The sequence below is a fragment of the Crocodylus siamensis genome, chromosome 10 (assembly GCF_052110815.1).
Source record: "Crocodylus siamensis isolate JL-2025a chromosome 10, ASM5211081v1, whole genome shotgun sequence".
Lineage (NCBI taxonomy): Eukaryota > Metazoa > Chordata > Crocodylia > Crocodylidae > Crocodylus > Crocodylus siamensis.
In genome coordinates this window covers 17,742,018-17,763,923 of record NC_143404.1, presented here as the reverse complement: position 1 = coordinate 17,763,923, position 21,906 = coordinate 17,742,018, and the positions used below count along the sequence as shown (strand labels likewise).

General features: G+C 47.6%; 1 protein-coding gene across 2 annotated transcripts; it reads right to left on the bottom strand.

Moving 5' to 3' along the window:
• Positions 1-18,344: 18,344 nt before the first annotated feature.
• NKX2-5 (NK2 homeobox 5) lies at positions 18,345-20,639 on the bottom strand. 2 transcript variants are annotated; one of them, XM_090064814.1, is made up of 3 exons: positions 20,168-20,639; positions 19,962-20,021; positions 18,345-19,337 (listed from the first exon to the last, which is right to left on the bottom strand). In XM_090064814.1, the coding sequence occupies exons 1-3, from the start codon at positions 20,445-20,447 to the stop codon at positions 18,739-18,741; spliced, it is 939 nt and encodes a 312-aa protein (XP_089920940.1). In that variant the 5' UTR covers positions 20,448-20,639; the 3' UTR covers positions 18,345-18,738. The 2 variants fall into 2 exon arrangements, with proteins under 2 accessions (XP_089920940.1, XP_089920941.1); XM_090064815.1 differs by lacking the exon at positions 19,962-20,021.
• Between the last annotated feature and the right edge of the window lie 1,267 nt (positions 20,640-21,906).

Below are 21,906 nucleotides of genomic sequence, written 5' to 3'. Positions count from 1 at the left end.
TGTATTGTATACTGGGTACATTTGGAGCGAATTTGTGCTATGGAGTGGGTTTTTTTGTTTTTTTACAGTCCTGAAGACATATATCTAGCTGTAAGAAGGGGAAAATACTTTATAAATATTGTAGGAGCCTTAATGCAATATTTAGCTCTTTCCTTTGACTGTGTGGCTCACATTACTGTTAAATATTTTTCAGTTTTGTAAACATTGAGACATGTTTACTCAAGAAATAATGGGATCAGTCACTGCAAAGTTAGCCCTCAGTGGCTCCAGCACACTAAAGCTATGGACTCTTTCAGTCTGCACAGAAACAGGTTAATACAGCAAAACAAATAATGGGAAAATGTTTGCAAATATTTATTTGGATTAGAAAACACATTGTGTCATTGATAGAGTATATTCATTTTCTGTGAACAATTCATCACTCAAAGCTTGATAGCACTCGTATTTGTGAAAATTTAAAATTTTAGCACAAATGCTGCCTAAAAGCAAATTTGGTGCATTTTAGATCCACACCAGGTTAATTAGCCACACAAATAATCCAGCTAGGTCACAGAAACAACATCATGTATTTTACTGACTAACCCAGGATGGGGTGGAACAATAGAGCTTGCCATGCTTAAGGTGATAGGAGCAGGGAAGGGTCATCCTATTGATACAGGCTGATAATTTGTCTGACCTGTCACCTGTCTTCCAGCTGAAGCTCTATCTATTGTCAGCTCCTGTGTATCAAAGAAGAGATCTTGCTGTTTGGAAATCATTTCCATGATAGTTTGTCTATAAAGTTATGTGATTCCCTTCTCGGGAATCTAAACCTGAGTTCCAAAAGTTCAGATGGACATCAAATTTAATAAATGCAGTCCATGCATTTGTCAGGGGTACAGGACATTCTGGTTACTTGGTCATTTCAAAAGGCTTGCAAATAATGGTGAATTATCCAGTACTGAGCAATTACTAGGAAGCAATAATGAGGGGAGAAGGAGAAGAACCATGCTGAGAAATAATGGGAATGATGGCGAAGTATTCTACAGGCAAATAACTAGTTTCCTGTATAGCCTCAATTTGTTTACAAGAAGATATGCTGAATCTGTTATCTTTAGGCTGAGGTTTTAAAATCACTCTAAGAACTGCTGCAGTGGAGGTCATGCAAAGGACTGATGGATGGAAATCTGTAGATGTTTCTAGTTCTTGTAGAATAATTAGCAAAACAGAGCGTGGTCTGTTTGGATCATCTTTGGACACTGAGTTTCTGATATTCCCTTCAGAGCCTTCATCTGCTTTTGGGTTGACTAAACCAGAGCCTAGAAAAGCAGAGGATACAAACATGACTAGAAATGGAGTGAGTACAGAATTTCTAATACAGAAGTGATATTTCTTGTCCAGTATGGAAACTAGGCTTTGCAGTTTGACTGTTAACTAAAATGAATGGCCAGATCCTTGCTCCGGCCTTAGACAAAGCTCCCAAGAGCAGAAGGCTACAGAGAAAAGTTGATTAACAGGGCATGATTTGCTGTGGTCCTGCATCACCTGCAATTATTTGCACCTGTGCAGAATTATTGGAAAATGCTACCGGTGTGGTTTGGAAGCATTTTTATACCTTCTGGTACATAGTACAGGACAAGGAGGAACTGGGCACTCAGACTGTAAGTTCATAAGTGCAAAAAAAGCCTTGTTCTTGCTGGCATTGCCAGCTCCAGCAACATCTGGTCTAAACCCCCAGCTCTGGGCGTCATGTGATTTACATGAGTATCACAACTTCTGTAACAGGAAGGCACATTTCTTGCCTTCATGATTGCATGCAAAAATTGAAAATGTGGACCATAATAGCTTTCAAACCAGAAATCAAATATGAAGAGGCTGTGTATGTGTGTGCATGTAATATATGCAAGTAATATATATATATATAAACCCTTTTTTTGGACTCTTTTGAGGTGCCTGACTTGTGAATTTTGAACAAAACCTTTTTGCTGTAGCACTTCTGCTCCATGACTATTCTCATTTACTTCATTTACTCAACCAGACTGAAAGTGGCACAATCAGGTCCTATATATTACTACAATGACTAGCACAATGTCACTTTATCCAAACTGGGGCCTTTACGCATTACAAATGCCATGCAGTTTTACTGACTAACCCAGGATGGGGTGAAAGGAGAGAGCTCACCTTGCCTGAGGTGATAGGAGAAGGGAGGAGTTGTCCTATTGAAAAAGACCAATATTTCATCTGTTCACCTGTTGTCTTTCATTCTGTTGAAGCTCTAGTGATTGTCAACTCCTGTACATCAAGTAAGAAGTCCTGCTTTGGAGATCATATCTATGATATTTTGGTTTGTAAAGCTATGCACTTCTCTTCTCAGAAATCTAAGCCTGAGCTTCAAAAGCTCAGATGGATGTAAAATGTAAATGCAGTCCAGGTGGCCATTAATACAATACAAATTGTAAAACAGTAGTGACCACATATCTCTAACTTTTACAAGGATCAGTGGGAGATGGCAAAGTGCAGCATATGTCATTTGGCCTAGGGTTGTTCAATACCGTTTTGCGAGATGTGTCCTGAAAAATGAAGGTAGTTGAAGGATCTCTCTCCCTGGAAGCATGGATTTTCTGCGTGAGTAGAGCTCTTGCAATTGACTTCCACAAGGGCTGCCTTTATTTTTAAACACATAGCATGAGGCTGATCAGATATTATCACTCGCGACCTTTCTCTTCTGCTGCAACATTAGAACCAACGTGCATAGCCCACTTATCTCTGGCTTTTAGGCTCGGCCAGCCAGGGTCGCAGGCTGTGTTGTAGGGCTCTGAATCCTTCTGCCCTGTATTTGGTGTCAGTTTCTGCATGAAAGGAAAATGCCACTCGGCTGTTCTGAGCCTTGCTTGGCGATAATGCTGCATGTGTCCCTCTGTTCCTGCGATAAGCGCCCAAAGGGCAGGCAGGGAGAACGTCTCTGCAGGGATCAGTACACACCAGGCCCTATAGATAGAACCACATATATATAGAACAACATGAAAGCTTTTCACTTTCTTCTTTTCAACAGCACGATGGGTAAATATCACATACAGCCACACTTTCTAACCTGACCCTCCCAAAGGTCTGGTCTTTCTGTATCCACAAGTCCTTTAGTTCACATCCATCCTAAACTGGAAGAGGGGATGGAGATTTGGAAACAAAGCACGCTGCAAAGAATAATTGTGTAACCTTGCTAGCATGCTCACAAAGAAGAGATGGCTGTGGATGGATTTCCCTTTGTCTTTAGTTTAGTCATCTATTCATTTTTATGGTTTTCTATTTGGATTGTTACCTTTTCATAGGCATCACAAAATTACCTTGTGGAGGGGGAACACCCTTTCATTCTACTGCTGTAGGTATTTTTTTTTTTATAAAGTTCACTGTCTCTGTGGCATCCAGCTGCTTTTATCAAGGCAAGGCTCTCTGTAGGAGAAGTCACTCTTGAATCAAACTCTTGGTCCATCTAGCCTAATGCCCTATCTTTGATGTTGACTAATATCTCATGCCTGTAAGGAAGGTGAAAAGACCTTGTCATGAACCTGTGACACTGTGTAGTTTGGATTGGCCAAGGGGAGAATTTCTTTTTGACCCCTGTTCTCTAATGCACTAAATTTGTTTCATATATCTAGAGATAAAATGCACATGCTGAATCCAGGGGTGTAAGTTGTAGCCATGTTGGTCTAAGGACAAAGGCAGACAGGGTTCTTTGGGTGAATCTGATATCATTTATTCCATCTGGGAAGAGCACACACCAACTCCAGAGACTTCCTCAGCCTGACAAAGGGTTTTTAAACCTGCAAGCTTGCCAATTTTTTCCCCCAACTATTTAAATTGGTCTAATAAAAGATGTCAGATTCACCCAAAGAACCTTGTCTGCCTATATTTAGTCCATGATTTTTTGTATCCAGTACGTTGATGAAGTGAAGCCCATGGCCTACAAACTTCACTTCATCAATCTACTGGATACAAAAAATCATGGACTAAATATAGATATTGCAGTTATGGCACATTATAACCTGCCTGCTGTCTGATAACCCCAGGTAACCTCTCTACATTTTACCAATTACACTGTATCACAAGGGCACCATTCCCCATTCCCTGCCCCCCCTCCACCTACCTGTCTCATACCTACTGTCTCTCACCTCTGATCCTTACTGCTATGCATGTGCATTTTCACAGACCTGCATTTTGCATATTGTCTTCTATCTCATCCAGGCATGAAGAAGGGTGTTTGTCCCTGAAAGCTTGCAAAGAACAATTTTTTCCAACTATTTAGTTGGTCTAATAAAAGATACCACATGTTTTGATAAAATTCTCTGCTAATTTATGTCCTGATCCTCTGCAGGGATATATATGTGCTTGGCTTTGAATACATGTGTGATGTACTAAACTCTGTGGACATATTTAAAGTTAAGGATGTGGAATTTATACTCCCACATGAGGGTAATGCACTAGTTCACTGGCTTTGCTATGCTTGGGCATGTAAGTCAGCACAGAATTTGAGTTTGTAGATTTAAATAGGGTTTCTTCTCTCCCAGAACATCTCCCTTTCAGAAAGCTTTAAGAACACCCTAATACATCATTTCCACTGCAGCATCACAAAGAAGATGATGCTGAGATGTAAAGGAGAAGCCACTAACTAAAAAACTAGTAGCTAAAACAATAAGGAAAAAAATGTGGAGTACTTTCAGTCCAATGACTATTTATCTTGTAAATCATGTTTTGCTTCTGTAGAGTAATTCCAGCAGATATAAAATATCCTTCTATGTTGGTCTACAAACCTCCATCTCAGTGCTTTAGATCTGGTTTAGTGCTGCTGTAACAATAACCAGATGTTTGTTGTTTATTGAAACATCTGAATCTAAGACACCCTGCCCATGACTCGAGGGAAGAAAAGTTCCTCTGCGTAAATGGAGCTGCTTTATATTTCATGTGAGCCCCACACACAGTTTAGATCTGCTACAGCCCGCTCCAGCTGCCTTCTGCTCATCCCCCACAGAGTGTTGTTGACAAGTGGCATCATGGGCTTTGCTCTATGAAGGCAATGAAAATGGAAGCAGAATAAATGGGGAAACTGAAATGGAGCATTAGAGAGACTCACCGCAGGTCGTCTGTGGTAGCCGTGTGCAAGCCTCCACTCTCAGTCTACCTTCTGACAGATAGTTATTCTTAGTATTGTGCTGGGACTGCAATGGGCCAGGTACTGTGCAAACACTGAGCAAGTAAGTGGTCCTATACTAAAGACCTTGCAATCTAAGTATAAGATAGCAGGAGAGAGCATATGGCTACAGACAGAGGGGGATGCATAAGGGTGCGATGAGCTGGGGTCTTGGCACATCAGCAGCATAAGACTCATCAGGTTTTTGTAGGTATCGTGGCACAGGAAGACTGTATGGAGGGATTTGAATTGGGTATTTACATGGCCCTTTTAAGTGTGAGGATGGCAGGGAGAAGGCATGAGGATACTTACAGGCATACCTCGGAGATATTGCGGGTTCGGTTCCAGACCACCGCAATAAAGCGAATATCGCAATAAAGCGAGTCACACGAATTTTTTGGTTTCCCAGTGCATATAAAAGTTATGTTTACACTATACTGTAGTCTATTAAGTGTGCAATAGCATTATGTCTAAAAAAAAATGTACATACCTTAATTAAAAAATACTTTATTGCTAAAAAATGCGAAGTGAGCAAATGCTGTTGGAAAAATGGCGCCGATAGACTTGCTCAACGCAGGGTTGCCACAAACCTTCAATTTGTAAAAAACGCAATATTTGCGAAGCGCAATAAAGTGAAGCGCAATAAAACGAGGTATGCCTGTATTTGCAAATCTAACAAGTTGGCACTGGGGGCTGGTGTTATGGGCCGTTCAGGAGGGAGCTGATCTAATACTGAATGAGGGATTATGGGATAGGTTGAGGAAAGGCTGTAGTGTAAAGGGCCTTGAAAGTGAAGACAAGCAGCTTGTTTTTACCACACTATTTTCCTCTAATGAATATGGAAGGAAAAAAAGCTGGTTTTTAGTGAAGGTTCTGATGGTCCACTGTTCTATGTTGTAGGGGCAGGGTTGGGCCTGGACATGGCTATCCATAACCATCTTTTGGTTAGTTTACTACTATTCTTATAACCCTTTTCCCTCATGTATTGCAGCAGCCTAAATAAAGTGGCCCCTACTTATCTCATGCAGGTGTAACTAACTGTTCACCAGATTTAGACATGTCAGATGACATGAGTGCACTGAAGTTTTCATATTGAATCTTTTTCTAGCAGCTGCCATTTATCATAGGTGCCACTGGGTGGCACTGCAAAATCATCTTCCACCATGTCCAACACCCTTCCAACACTTACCTAGCCAACCGCAAAGCAAAACCGAGGATTTGGATAGGGAATTCTGAATTGGCATTGATTTGTCCAAATAAAATAGAAGGAAAGTGCAAATAATACGTGTCCAAGGGCTGCCTCTTCATAAACACCTTCTTGTGTTCTGCGCACAAAATTAGCTTGAGGTGTACAGAGGGCAAACTCCGGTTAATATACCTATGGGGCAGTTGACCACCAGGTTTTCATTTGCTGCTGTTTTTATTCCCCACCACACTCTGCCTTGGCCCCACCTCCACACCCCTTCCTCCAGTTATTGACCTGATAATTGGTCAGGGCTCGATACATCTGCATTCCCTTTAGAGTGGTGAATTAAACAGGCCCTGATTTGAGCAAGGTACTTAAGCACATGCCTACCTTATGAATAGACTACACCCCTGAGTTGGAGTAAGCCTGACCTACCTGGTTCACTCTTCCCTTCAGCACCCAGTCTGTTACTGTGAGGCTTCTGGGCAAGATGGACCTATGATCTGACCCAGTAAATGGCAATTCTGATGGTCTTAAGCACATGCTGAAGTACTTTGCTGTTACAGAGTCAAAATGGTGTTGTTGGCACCACAAGCTGAGTTTGGGGGAGGTTTAGGGGGCTTTGTTCACCTCTTACCAGCTAATTTGTACATGGTTGGCTTGGTGTGCTTCTGGCAGCACTTATCCCAAATTACCAGTGTTTTGCAGTTAGTTCACCTTGGCTGGTTACTTCTCTAACACCTGCAGGTAACGAGTTCTGCTTGCAACTGAAGGCAGGGGGGAGACCCATTTTAAACAGGGGAATAAAACTAAAACCAAGATGTTACAGACTTAACCAAAATAAGAAGTTCAAGGTGATCCTTTTGACATCTAATTGGTATAATAGGCTATATTCATGAATGTGCATATCAGAAACCTCTCCCCTGGAATTCTTCATATAGGAAACCACTTAGTGGTGGTGGAAGTGACTTTGTTTGGTTTATAAACAGAGAATGTGAACCAAGAATGTAAATTAAAATATTCACTTCTCACATCAATTTTCAGTAGGTTTTAGATTGTGTTGTATGTGCGCCCAGTTAAGTTTGTTTATTCTAAAAAAAAGAGTCTTTTTATGTCTGGTGATGCACAGAGAAGTTTATGCTCTTGGAAATACTATGTTGATCCATGTTAAGTTGAAGGAACATTTTTCAGGTTTAAAAAATCATCTTTATATGTGCCTCTGATTGCACCACAAACCCCCATCTTTGACTAGGAACTTTAAAAGAATGTCTAAAATCAAACTAAATTGCCATCAGTGGACATTAAGTTTTTGTACCTTGCTCAATCTGCCTTTTGAAAATGGCATAGGGGCCTGATCTTGCAGACATTTATGATTAACTCCAAATGTACACACAAGCAGTTCCATTAACTATATAATGTGTACTTTCTTTATGTACCGGGGACTGTATCATTCCTCTTCTTTTTAAGCTCTGGCACAAGTAGCGATTCAATACTGAAGTTGTTCGGTATTGTGTGGGACAAAATGTTCAGAAATGGCCACTGATTTTTTTTTTTTGGGGGGTGGGGGTGCTTGGGTTTGACTTCCAGAAATGCCAAACACCCACCACCCTGGTAGAAGTCATTGTGCAGTGTGACTGTGGGTGGCTGGTAGCCTGTGAAAATCATGCTCAAAGTCTCTTGAGTCTCACACCCACTAATCACTGACCACTTTGCAAAATTTTTGCAGAAGCAGTTAGGTGGAAAACTGGGAATTGGGGCACCTGTGTCCCATTCCTGACTCTGCCCATGTGAACTTGAGCAAGAGTTTTACCATCTCCGAAATAGCCCTCTACACAACAGGAGTTTTGTTAGGCTTAATTGATTACTGTTTCTCAAGCATATGGGAAATCTTGGCCAGGAAGGGCGAAGTGTTTGTACTAAACAGTATTTTCCATATTGTTTTGAGTGAATTAGTCCCCCTGAAGTTGCACCCTGTGTGAAGCTGAAAGAAATGCCATATTTCCCACTGACAGGAGCTTGAATAACTTGTAGTTTTCAGCTTCCTATATGTTTGGCCACCCTGATTTTACAGAAAAATAACACTACTGTGGCATAATTTGTTGCTCTAACTTTGTCTGTTAACACTTAGCATGGCAGTTTCTTCACCTTATCTGATTACTTCTCTAGCATGTGCAAGTGAGTTCTGTGGTATTTTCATCCCCCCCATGAGGATTTATGGTGACCTTTCAGGGACCTCCATCATTGGATCAATACACTTCTGACACCTGTAGATCAACATAAACTTGACCCCTGGTCTGAACTGATCCATCACTAGGAGGCTCCTTAAAAGCATCCCCCACTCCAGGGGAGCAATGCAGTTTGAGATGCAAGGAAATAGCAGCCAGGGCAGGGCACCTCAAATGGCTGCCTCAAGGTCAAAAGTCAAAGTGATAAAACCCAAATCCATCTGCGTTACTTTGGGGTATCGGCCTATAAGTGACAGCACTGGCCCATGGAAGGGAACTGCTGCTTGTTGCGCAGAGACCTGGTTCGCTGGTGCTTTCTTTGGACTAACTGGGGCTGACTGATGATAGACTTCATTGTGTCACCAGTCACTTACAGATGCCTGAACAGTTTGGCCCCTACAGATTATTATATGTTGTACGCTGAAATCAATGCTAAGTCTGTCTACTGTGCACTTATTTGTTTTATGTTACTAAAATGTAGCCTTTGGCAATCTGAACTGCTGACGCTTCAAAGTAAGACTACTGCCACCTTTGATTCAGTAACAGACCTGCTTCTGGTCTTTATTTACCAATGGCAGTTACCAGATATGACGGTAGAAGCTTTTACAAGCGTCAAATGGTATTTCTGCTGGTCACTTTTCCTGTACCTCAGCTCCTGGGGGATCCACCTTTTCCCTTGAACTCAGTTCACATTTTGAATTAAATACTTAATCCACCATTAACAATACAGAACATTCCTTCGTGTAGATCACCCAGTACTCTTTGGTTTTGTCCAACTATTTAGCACTTTTGCACTGTAAAACAGAGACTATATACCACTTTCTTTTGTGCACCACCAGACATCGAAAATAAAGGATAATAGTTCCTCACAAGAATTCCCAGCTGATACTTGTGACATGATGCTCAAGATTGAAGTACCTTGTCTGAAACCCTGCAGTACCAGTGTGAAAACCTGGACTTTCCTGACCTCACAGCCCATGCTAAGATCTCACTGCCTCTTTGATGAGCTTGTAACAAAAAAATAAATTGCTAATGCCATGGCAATGCTGAAATATGCAACTGAAGCAAGATCGTCTTTGATTTTTCAATGTTGTTTTTTTTTTTACCAGACATCAGCAGATCCTTAAGGCAAATGGAAAGTGGCCTGTTCTTTGTTGCCGCCAAATGTAATGAAAAAGGTTCTGCAGACTGCCTGATTCTTTCCGACTGATTTTGAACCCAGGCTGGTCTGAATTTAATTTTTCCTTTAGTAGCCAGGTGGCATACAAGTATCTTTGTTAACACAATTGCAGGGAAATGGGTTCAAAGTAGACCTTTGGTTTGAAAGCTTCTGCCTGTCTAATACATTCTTAAGGGGATGGTGCTCTTCAACTGGCATACACCAAAATTTGCAAAGTTTCTGGTGTAATGCTTTTGAACATAAGAAGGAACAAGATGGTCTAAGTGGAAACTAATTGCTTTTATAGCCTCTCCTGTCCCAGACACCTGTACCTCACCCTGATGCCTGTCATTTGTGCTCTCTCAACATGCCACATGGACTTCTGGATGAAAGAGTGTAGTAGAGCTAATGAGTTGCAGTGTCTTGATTTCAGCTTCAGCATGGAACAGCTGTTTGTAGAGAACTAACCTGCTCTGGAAATAAAAGGAATGACCATCTGGAAGGGAAGGAAATAGCTAGAAGGCATTTCTTTATACTGTATGCTTAATCTAGGCTTCCTATCTTTCAAGAATCATCTTGAAAGACCAGCTAGCTAACTTCTCCAGGAAACAGTCCTTATGCACATTCTTCTTGCTTCTGTGATAAAGACTGATTGTCAATGAATGTCAAATTATATAGAGTAACTCCTCTTATTTGGATGAGTGATCACTTGCAGAACAAATCCTCAGCAAACACTCAAAATGCTTTTTCTCACAGTGCAACCTACTTATAGAGAAACCAGTTTTCCCCAAAAGATCTGTGTTCCATGGAAAGGGATCACTGGACCCAGGGAAGAGCTCTGAACTAGAACACTTGGTTGAAACTGCCCTGATTTTTTTAAAACTTCCCTTTACAGGCCTATTTGTGCTTTTTGTCATAGATTAAAAAAATGTTAAGGCCAGAAAGGGCCGTTTGATCATCTGTACTAATTACTTATATAGCACAGGCTGAGGTAGCTCTCCTTCTTTAGTACTTTCATTACTTCACCTGTTTAGTGTGTCATCTGACAGTATAGTACCTTGCTGATCCACTGTGGTCAGAACTGAGGGCGCTTTCCACCACCACCTGGATTTGATTCTTGACCTGACAAGGCAGGCAATGTTGGGGGAGAAGGGAGGAATCCATTTTCGATTTACATTATCTTCTGCATGATGGTGGACAGGGGAATCTACTAAGCCTAACTTCAGTATAGATAGATGCGGAATGTAAATCTGAATTTGAATATCACCAAGTCCAAGTTAGTTGCCACTGGTAGAAGCAAGACCAAAGAGATTTTTATCACCTAGGGAAAAAATAAAGTAGGTTATGTGTGTGTGCATGTCCCCCATTTGCACATAGCACAATAGTCACACTTTTTCATATCTCCACAGAGATCTCTATGCAATATAAATGAGAAACAGAAAATAGTCCATTCTGAAGTCTCCAGTCCAAGACAGTGGCTAAGTAGTTGCTGCAGGAGCCAGGACTTCTAGGTCTTTTTTTCCCCAGTTCTCTTGCTGACATATTGAATGGCTTTGAGAAAACCTCTTACTTTTTTTCCACAGGGAAAGTGTTGAAAACAGCAATCTTTTCCACAGTCATCTGGGTACTATGATTCCTTATTCAAGCTTTCTGGGGGAAACTGATTTCACTTTATGCAAGTTGCACTGCATGGAATGGAAGTTTTGATCTCCAGTGAGCAATCAAAAAAAAAAAAAAAAGAAACAGTTACTTTTATTAAAACACTAAGTGAATGCTAAATGTTAGTAGCCTAGCATGGAAAGAGTCAGAGAAGTGCAAAGTATTATTTTCATTTGGATCTGAAACAGCATCAGTTAAAGTAGATAGTGTATTTCGGTGGATGTAGCCATTGGTCATTGAGCATGCACACAGCTGATTTTACAAAGTACAGCAGACCACTGCCTTGTAGGTTCATTTCAGTGTGTGTAATCTGGACATGAAATGCCAAAAGTCATCCATTATCTCCTGTTTTGACCTTGTAAGAGTCTGTCCTGTGCAAGGCTAGCAGTTAGAAAATAAGGTAATAAAGACAGGACATGAAAGGGCTTTTCATTAGCTGATCAAAGGGCAGAGTATAGTGTGTTTTATAACTAGAATATTGAGAGAGAAAAAGGAAAAATATGGCTGGGAGAGAGACAAGAGAAATAAGGCACATGGAAAGTCCAGAGAGAGTTTGAGGTTAGTTTACATTTCCTGCAGTGTTTTGTTCTTTAGTTCATAATTTTTAGTCTAGAAACATCTATATTATGTTACTGGATTCACTTTTTCATTCTGTGCCTACAGTGCCAATGTCACCTTTGTATCAGAGGAATTGTGGGTTCAACCAGACTGTAACCTCCAGGGGTCCCACAGTGGGAATCTGTGACTTGCAGTCGTGCATGATGTCAGTGGCAGGGCAGGGGATTGAATCTGAATCTCCCAGGTTTTGGGCCAGCACCTTTCCCACTAGGCTACTCCCAAATACTGCTGGACGAAATAACCTTTGCATACATGTTCTATGGGGATATTAAAGACATAAATAAAATAGATACTGACCATTACGTATGTAACACATTAAAAATAGGCGGCTGTACATAATAGTTGCAACCAGGAATAAATCCTAAAACTTGGACCCAGTTCCTAACTGCTTCAGGGCATGACCTTAGTCAAAGCATTTAGCCCCAGGCTTTCATAAGGAGAACTGATTTGGGGTGCCCTCATTTTTGGTTAACCTGGGACCTGTGCAGCATCTCAGATAAACACCCACAGTGCTCAGTGGCTTTACTGAGAGCTGTACACAAGCCCCTACAGAAAGAATTTACTCCAGAGATCGTACACCAATGTACTGATGGCAGAACTGTCACTTTTCAACAGTAATTGTACTTTTGGGTTCTTAACATTACAAGTAAGCAAATGTTTTAGGAGTGACTTTAAAAGACTTGTTGAGCTGGGCAGGAGCTGAGGGGGTGTCTCTGTGTCTGATACTGCTCAACTACTGAAGTCAGAAGAACCTCTGCATGCAGCTTGGACTCTTCCTGTACAGCTCTGGCCATACCAATTTACATAGAGGTATTTGGTTCTTTGAGGACCTTCATACAATGTTAATACCCAAACATCCCAAAATAAGAACAAAACCTTACCTCTCCACACAAGAACCAAAACTAAACTAGTAATAGAAACTGAAGCTTCACACAGAAGGATGGCAGCAGCACACCCTGGTGTCAGAATGCCTGTCGGCTTCCTCTCCGATCCATCACTGAGTCTGGCCACTCTAGTTGTCAGAATATGCGCGTGGGTAGTTCCATTAGACAAAGTTAAGTGTGTGTTTATTTGGTTGTGTGTGTCTGTGTCTGAAGCAGCGGCTGACACTGAAAAATGTACAGAGTAACCACTGAACCCCCTAGCAGTAAGCATTCAGTTCTGCTTTCCTTACTCTCAGAAGCAATATCCTTGACATCAACTGGAGAACTCGCATGACTAAGGCAATACAATTAGCTTATATTTTTTGTAAGAATTGAACAGTTTTCTGAAAGCTTTTGGATGGCTTGGTTTTGGCCCCTCTTCCCCCAGTGACAGACTTGTAGCCTGTACTGTGCACATGTTTGGTGGCTGCAGCTTCCACAGATGGCGAAGGGCGCTCAAAGTGGCTTTTATCTTCCGCTGATAGCAAATGGTATAAAGAACCTAGCTAAGAAAATAGGATCTGGGGGCAATTTCTAGGAGCTGTTTCTGTGTCTTGTGAGCTTATACTGAAACATACAAAGGACAGTGCAGTCTGTTTAGGACCATGGGGCACCTTTTTGGCAGCAGTGCCACAAATTAGCCCTGCACTTGCCCTGAGTGCCACTCCAATCCCCATTCTCTGCTGCTTTGCTTCCTGTCCTGTGTTCCCTGCCTGATCTGCTGCTCTGATTTCCCCTATCTACAGCTGTGCAGCCTCCTCCCTCCCCAATCTTCAGTGAGCCCCACACAGAGGCTGCTTGTGCCACTTCTGGTAGATGGGCTGTAGGTTTCCCCCTGCCCCCACTTTAGGAAATATCTGCTGTACTAAAGTAATCCAGGGCTTATACTCGAGGGGAAAGCCCATGTTGCAGTCTCCTGCTTCTACTAGGTAGAATGTTTAGGAAGTGTTTCTGACTATTACATTATTAAATCATCTAAATTGTGCTATTTGTTATACTGATTAGTTGGATCTAGGACAGAAGGCACTCAAATGTGCTTTTAAACTCAACTGAGTTTGCTAGTAATTAATACAAAGCACTTACAGCACTTCACAGACATTGTTTTTCTTTGTGCAATTGAGTTGGCTAATGTCTGCCCTTCACCATGTGTTAAAGCAGGAGTGGCCAACCTGTGGTACAAGTGGCATGGGCATCTTGTGTAGCATGTACAGATCAGGGAGGGGACAGGCAGCCCAGCAGCAGATAGGACAGGAAGCAGAAAACAGAGCAGGAGATGAGGCGAGACGGGGGAACAGGGCAGAAAGAGATGCAGATCAGGCAGAGGGAGGGGATTGAACTGGCACTGAAGGAGGGTACTGGGTTAATTTGTGGTCCATTTGCTAAAAAGGTTGCTCCCTCCTCCCCTTTTAGAACATTACTCACATCTATAGGACTTTCTTCTGTGTTGATATCAATTCAGCTTCACAACATTCCCTATGTAACTGGTAAAGATGATCCCCCTTTTAGAGATGGTGAAACTGAGGCCCAAGGAGATTAAATCACTGCTCACACAGCAACTCCTTGGTTCAACGTACATTAGTAAATGTGTTTATGGTGTACTCATAAGAAACTCCATTAAGCTCAGTAAGATTTCTCTTACATATCAGGTTAAGTGCAAAGGTTTGTAGGAAACATTTGGACACATTCTGTGCTCATGGAGCCTCACTGAAGTCAGTGTGGGTGCCAGGGCCTGCTCAGACTGATCCAATTGCAGGCTTGGGGTTCGTGTAGCAAAGCTGGGAAACTGCCAGATCTCCTGCCCCTTAGCATTGTGCTCTATCCACTGCCCCATGTTTCTTTTGATGACACCACACATGCTATTTTAAGCAGGGATGGCTTAAAATATTTTATATCTTGCTGTGGTAATACATTGATTGTTCAGTACATGGAACTGATTAAGAAGTGCCACTGACTTGTTTCTCTGAGTTTTTTGGTTTTTTTTAACTGGGCTTCTAACAGCTTTTGCTTTTATTCAAAGCCCTGGAAATAGTTTACTTCTGGTCTCAGTACCCTCCTAATGTAAAGATCTGCCAACAAGATTTCATGATTCACAGGGTGATTTTGCATAAAATAAATGTTTTCAATTCCAGTAACTTGGCTTGACAAAGGTGCGTAAGGTGATGAAATGAAGTAAAAAAAAAAAAAAAAAAAAAAAACTAGCCTAGGATTTACTTTTACCAGATCAAGCCATGGGTCCATCAAGCCAATATGTGTTTCTGAGAACAGTCAGTAATAGACTAGGAAAAACTGGCCAGCTGAAGAGGTGGTTTTCATCTTAAAGCTGAGTAAAACTATGCTGGAAAAATTAGAGATACTTTAATGTGAACCCATCAGATAAACAGAAGAGGTGGTACTTAAAGAAGCTGTAACTAGAGTCAGTAGCTATAATCTAGTCTGTTTTTCAATTGGTACTGCTAAGTTGTAAAAGGAAAGATTTTACATTTGCTGCTGGTTGTTTCTTAGGTGATCCTGCAAGATGTTTTCTTTCTTGATGAGTGTGAGAAGGGATCTCTATGGGACCACAAGGCCCAGAGTGTTGGACAAGCTGTAGTAAAGCTGTGAGGTGCAGGCTGGAACTAAACTTGAATTTGAATTACGTAGCATTTTGGATAGGAAAAACAGTTGGTGAGGCCAATTAAGTATATTCCAGTTGCTTTTCTCATCCATCATTTTTTTTTCCCCATATGAAAAGGAAGTGAAATGCTGTTTAGCTCTTAATTCTGGGTGAGATGATTTTGTCCTTCAGCAGAGTCTTGTCTGGTCACACTGCTGCACTATAAGCAGGTTTTTTTAAAATTCATTTGGGAGGCTGAAAGTGGCTGCCTGGTTGGATATGTTCATTTGTTACATGATGGTCTGGCATACTTTGCTAAAACCACACTGACTTGAGTTAATTTTGCAAATACACTCCATGTTAGCTGGAATTGGCCTCCTCCTGTCCTGAGATCAGAACAGGAGGAAGACATTTTACACTTGGTTTGTCCTGTTGGTGTCAATGACTGTCCAAGGTGTCAGGTGATGCAGAAACAGACTATGGTGTGCAAGCCTGTTTCTTGTCTACCCTCAGAACTACCTACAACATTCTCTGAAAGATGTTGATTCTTTATAATCAATTAGCCTAACCAGGATTATATGAATAAGGCACTCATGGATATGGGTCTACTTACACCTGGTAAGTATGTATTTGGCGTGGGGAAAAGGCATGTATTCCTACTGGGCTATTCAAGAACATTGAGCTTGGTAGCTTAATCCCTGGCATGACAGTGTCTCCCTGCAGGAAAACAGGAGAAGAAAACAGAATTATATTTCTTTTTCTGAAAAAAAAAACTAACCATGCAGCTCCAAAGATTCTCTGGATGCAAGGAATAAAATTCAGGTCCATTTGTCAGTTGGCAACTGCAAGTCTATTTGGGGATAGTGATTCCCCAGATTGAAAGAAACTGCAAAAGACAAGGAATTTGCTATTAATTCAGTATTTTACAATGCAGCCTGCTGGCATGGATTATCTGGTTACTTTATGGACTGTGTGATTTCAGGTAAGTTATATACAGCCCTTAGTATACAGTTTACTAGTCTGAAACCAAGCAGGGCTAAGCATTGAAGGCAATTGTGCTACTGCCTTGTATGTGAAGCCTAAAGTAGGCACTTAAACATCTACGTCAGCTCACTTGTTCTAAAGCAGTGGCCAACCTTTTTGGCAGGCCTGCCAGAAATTAGCCCAACACCCTCCCTGAGTGGTGCTTTGATCGCTTTCCTCTTCCCAGTCTGCTGTGCTGCCTTCCGTATCCTCATCTTTGCGCTCTCCCTAACCTGCTGCTCTGTTCTCTGCTTCCTGCCCTGGTTCTTGGCCTGTGCCACTTAGGGCAGGAGTGCCACAGGTTGTCCACCTGTGCTAAAGAGTTTGGGGGAGGAGTGGTGAGCTCAGACTCTACTCCAAAGGGCACTGTCTCAGTGATACTCCACACAGTATTAAAAGAAGCCCTGTCCTCCCACACTCCCTGTGGCAGTGTAATGTAGACATGAAGTGATGCTAGCTAGGCAGAGAAATGGATATAACTGCATGGAATCAGATTTTTCAAAGCCAGCTAATCCCTGAAATGGATAGGAACTGGGTGTCTAAATAACCTAACCATGGTTTGAAAATCCCCCGTAACTTTACTGTAGTTTGCACCCAGCCAAGGGGCTCCTCCACTAAGCACAGAGTTCATAGGAATGGATTTAGCTTAGAGTGCAGCACCAGAAGCAAAGTGGGGGACACCTCTGTGGCAGGTGGAGGCATGTGCACTGGATCTGCATCCAGTGTGCTCTGGGAGTGACTCTCCCCTTCCCTGGTGCCTCAGTCCCAATCCCTGCTAATGGAAGTCCCACTCAGTACCTCACTTCATGGATGCCTGATCAGCTGCCAGGTTCCCTCTGCAGTACAGGACACAGTTCCAGCCAGCTGCGGTCGTGTTCTCTGCCTAAATCGCTTTCTGAACCAGCTCCAAGGCTCTGGCTGCTGTTCCAAGTCCCTGTCTTATCATGCTGTACATCTGTTTGTGATACAATTCCCACAGGAACGGAGGAGCATGGGGGAAGGAGGGGAGTGTGTGAGGAGCTTTTCAGGCAGCGTCCACAGTGCATTGATCCCTCTCAGCCCTAAGTACAGTGCAGCACTATAAATCAGTCCCAAATATACTGTCTTGAGCTGCCTCTGCAGAGGGCAAGCCAGCTGGAGTTTCAGGAGCTGCTTGCCTTCTCCAGAAAGCTCCTGAGAAAACTGTGTGCCATTCTAAGGGTAGAGAGGGCTGTGTGAGCGGTAGGAGCACTCCCCTGGCCCAACCTGGTATGTGTGAGAAGGATGTACTGAGGGGGAGATGGAGCCTGGGACTGGATGAAACCCCTCCTTCCCCTTGACCCTGCTGTACTCTCCGTCTCCAGTGCTACTGTGTGCTTAATCCTAAGCGAGGGAGCAGTCTGCACCCGGCTGCATTCCCCGGGTCCCTCAAGGGACCGCTAAGGGCCGGATCCTGGAGAGGTCGGGGGCACTGCTGGGCCACTCAGCGGCAGGGCAGGGGCCCAGCTCTGGCTGAGGTGGGATCGGGCAATCCCCGTGGGCGGCAGCCCCACTCCCGGTCTGATGAGGGCCGGCAGGGCTGGGGGGCTTCGCAGGGTGCTCGGACCCGGGCAGCCGCGCCGGGAGGAGCCCAGAGGTCTGCGGGGCCGGTAGCCTGCGGGCTCTGCGGCAAAAGCGGTGGCGGGGCTGGTGAGGCCCGGCCGCGGGCAGACGGGGGACGCAGCGCGGGCGCCCGGCGCTGCGGGGAGCGGGCCGGGCCGCGGGAAGGAAGGCGGCGGAGCCGAGCCACGTGAAGCCACTCTCTTTAATGAGGCTCGGACAGCGGGGCGGCGGCGGCGGCGGCCGTGCGGACTCGCGCGCAGTGCAGGGACCGGCGCCCCGGGGAGCGTCCCGTCGGGCGGGCGAGGGCCGGGGAAGCGGCTCTGCGGCGGCAGCCCGGGCCCCTCGCCCGCCGCGCCTGGGCCCGGGCGGGGCGTGCGGGGGCAGCATGCGGGGTGCCAAGGGGAGAAGCCGGCTGGGGGCGGGTGCGCGGGGTCGTCACGGGCTGCCCCGGGCCGGGGGCTGGCAGCTGCACTAGGGAAAGGCCCCCCCGCACGCACGTCTAACCGGGCGTGCCCCCGCAGCAACCAGGCTAGCGCCTTCCTTGCGGCTGCCTGAGCCCCGGCCGGCGGGCACCCGGGGCCCGGCGGGGTTCAGCCGTCCCCGCGCGGCTCTACCAGGCGCGGATCCCGTGCAACGTGGAGATGCCCGCGCTGCCCTGCGGCAGCGGCGCCTGCACGGAGTTCAAGTCCCCGACGCCGAAATTGACGAAGCCGCTGCCGGCGGCCGAGGGCGGCACGGCCTGCACGGCCGGGTAGCTGCAGCTGTAGCTGGCGCTGCAGGCCGGGCCGCCGTAGCTGGGGTAGGCGGGGTAGGCGTTGTAGCTGTAGGGGCTGATGCTCACGTTGTACGGGGGGCTGTAGGGCGAGGACTCGCCCAGGCAGGGCTTCCCGTCCCGCACCAGCACGGGCACGGCGATGCGGCGGGGCGGCGGCGCGCCCACCATCTCCAGCGTCTGGTCCTGCCTCTGCCGCTTGCATTTGTACCTTCTGTTCTGGAACCAGATCTTCACCTGCGTGGACGTGAGCTTCAGCGCGCCGGCCAGGTGGTCCCGCTCCGGGGCCGACAGGTACTTCTGCTGCTTGAAGCGCCGCTCCAGCTCGTACACTTGCGCCTGCGAGAAGAGGACGCGCGGTTTCCTGCGCTTCCTTTGCCGGGGGCGGTCGGGCTCCTCCACGTCCCGCTTCTCCTGCTCCTGCAGGGAGCACAGGTCTGGGGCGAAACAGACAAGCGGCGCAGTCAGCGGCGAGCTCCGGGCTTGCCCCGGCCCGGCCCGCCGCCCTTAGCCCGGCGCTCCGCTCCTCCCGCAGCTCCCGGCGCCCCGGGGCCTGGAGTCAGCAAAACTCTCCCCTTAAACCATCCCTGTGCTCCCAGCAGCCGCGGGCCGGGGCCGGGGCCGGGGCCGGGGCCGGCCGGGCTCCTCGATCCGCGGGCAGCGCCGTCCCGAGGGCTGGCTCCCGGGGGCCGCCGGGGATCGGGGCCCCGCGTGTAGTATCCCGGGGATCCTAGAGGAGTCGGGCTGGCAGGGACCCGCTCCAGGCAGGACCAGCCCTGTCTAGACACGCGCTTGTTTCGCCTGCTTTGAAACTGCCACCGGGGAGCAGTCCGCGGCCTCGCCGGCCTGCTGGGGCCAGCCTTTAACCAACCGCCTGCAACGTGAGAAAGCTGCAACACCCAACCTCGGCTTGCCCCGTGCCAAGTGCGCCCATTCCTGCCCGGCCTGTCCCCTGCGGCCACCGAGACGAGACTCTTGCCACCCTCTTAGCACCACTTCAGGGCGTCGTATTACAAAGTGTTGTTATAATACAGTATTATCGTGACTCCTACTATACTCACCACTACTGGGCTGCGAGTATAGTAGACCGGAGTCCGGTACAGCACAGTGTTTCGTCGTTACTGTGATATGAGCACAGCGCTAGTGCTGCTACCCGGTCACTACTACTGCCAGCGCGGCACGGGCCATGCTGCCGCCCTCCCGGCTCTCGGCCCGCGGGCCCGGCTGGCGCGGGGAGGCCGAGCCGCGCTGCCCGCGCCCGCCCTACCTGTCTTGCCGCCCTTGGCCGAGCCCATGTCGGCGTAGGTCTTGCCGTAGCAGGCGGCGGGGCTCCTGGCGGGGTGCGCCGGGGCCAGCTCCTCGCCCAGCTCCGGCAGGGCCGCGGCCTCGGCGGCGAAGGGCTCGTGCTTGAAGGCGGCCAGCAGGCAGGACGGCGAGGCCAGGCCCGCCAGCTCCATGGAGGCCAGGCCGCCGGGCTGCTGCTGCTGCTCCAGGTTGAGGATGTCCCTCACCGAGAAGGGCGTGGTGCCGGCGGCGCTGGGGAACATGGTGCAGGTGGCGGAGCGCGGCGCAGCATCCCCGCGCCCGCGGCCGGGCGGGCTGGGGCAGGGAGCGCGGGGCGCGGGCGGGGAGGAGGGACCGGGCGGTTTTGGGGGGCCCGGAGCCTGCCATTGGCCGAGCCGGGGCGGCGGCGGGGGAGGCCCAGCCGCGTGTCACCTAATATAGGCATGCAGCGCCAAAACGGCCCCGCGCCCTTAAAGGGCCGGCGGGGATTTCTCCCGCTCCCCGGGCCGGCCGGGCCCACGGGTCACGCGGGCAGCTGCAGGAAACGGGCCGGAGGAGCCGGGAGCCGCCGTGCGGTCCCCCCCGCCCCCTTCCCAGCAGGGCGCCCGCCGGGGGAGCGGCCCCGACGCCGCCTCCGGGCGCTGCACAGCCGCCGGGGCCGGGGCCGGGGCCGGGCCGGGGCGGGAGCGGGGCAGGGCACTGAGGCCTCCCCGGCCTGAGCCCGTGCCGGATGGAGGCCGCGCGGGGCAGGGCCCGGGGCCGGGACCTGGGGACGGGGCAGAGGCCGCTCCGGCCGCCTCCGCGCTGCCCTCCCCGCGCCCCGGACATAAGGCGGGAGCGGTGCCTGCAGGCGGGGAGCGGAGGACCGTCCCGAGGCGAGCGGGTGAGTGCGCCTGGCCTCGGCCCCGGCCTCCCCGGGCAGGGCGGGGGGCGGCGGGCTGCTCCGTGCCCCCGCCCGCACCTCCCGCCGGGCCCCAGCAGCGGGGAAGTCATGAGCCCCCTTCCTCCCGGCCGGCGGGTCCCCCCCACGCGGGGCCGGGGCCGGGGCCGCCTTATCTCCCCGGCCGCCGCTATCCGATGAAGGAGCAACATCCGATTCAATTAAAATTCTTGCTGCGAGCGGCCGCGAGCGTCCCGGTAGCTTTTTGTCAGGGAACCAGATCCGGAGCTCGCGATGACAGTTTGAGAGATGAGTGTGTACAGAGAGGCCTGAAATATTGCTATTTAATGGGGGAGGGGGGTGCGGGTCTTCCAGCCTGCTGCTCTGCAGCCAGCCTTTCCCAGGCCGGGGTGTCACTGCTCTGGGACGTGCTGGGTAGGAGGGAGGAGGATTAACTCCTCCAGGCCCCCCTGCCTGGGCTGGGCTAGGGTGGACTTCCTTGTACAAAGAGCTCTTCAAATAGGGACAAGGAGGGCTTGATTTCTTTCCAGGCACGCAGATGTGGAGGGCATGTATGTGCCCACTGCTGCCCAGGCTGCCCTTCACAAGCGACTAACCTGGTTTAGAGACTCCTGCCTTGAGCAGGGAGCTGGACTAGATGACCTCTACTCCTTGCATCCAGGATTTAGGAGCTCTTGGCCCTCAGGCTGCCTGGGTCCCCTGGCCTGGCCTGGCCTGGCCTCTCCCTGCATGTGCAATGGGACGAGAGCAGTGAGGCCAGGCCTATCCTGGTTGGCAAAGAGCTGCCTGAGGTGGGCATGAGAAGGGTTTACAGATACTGA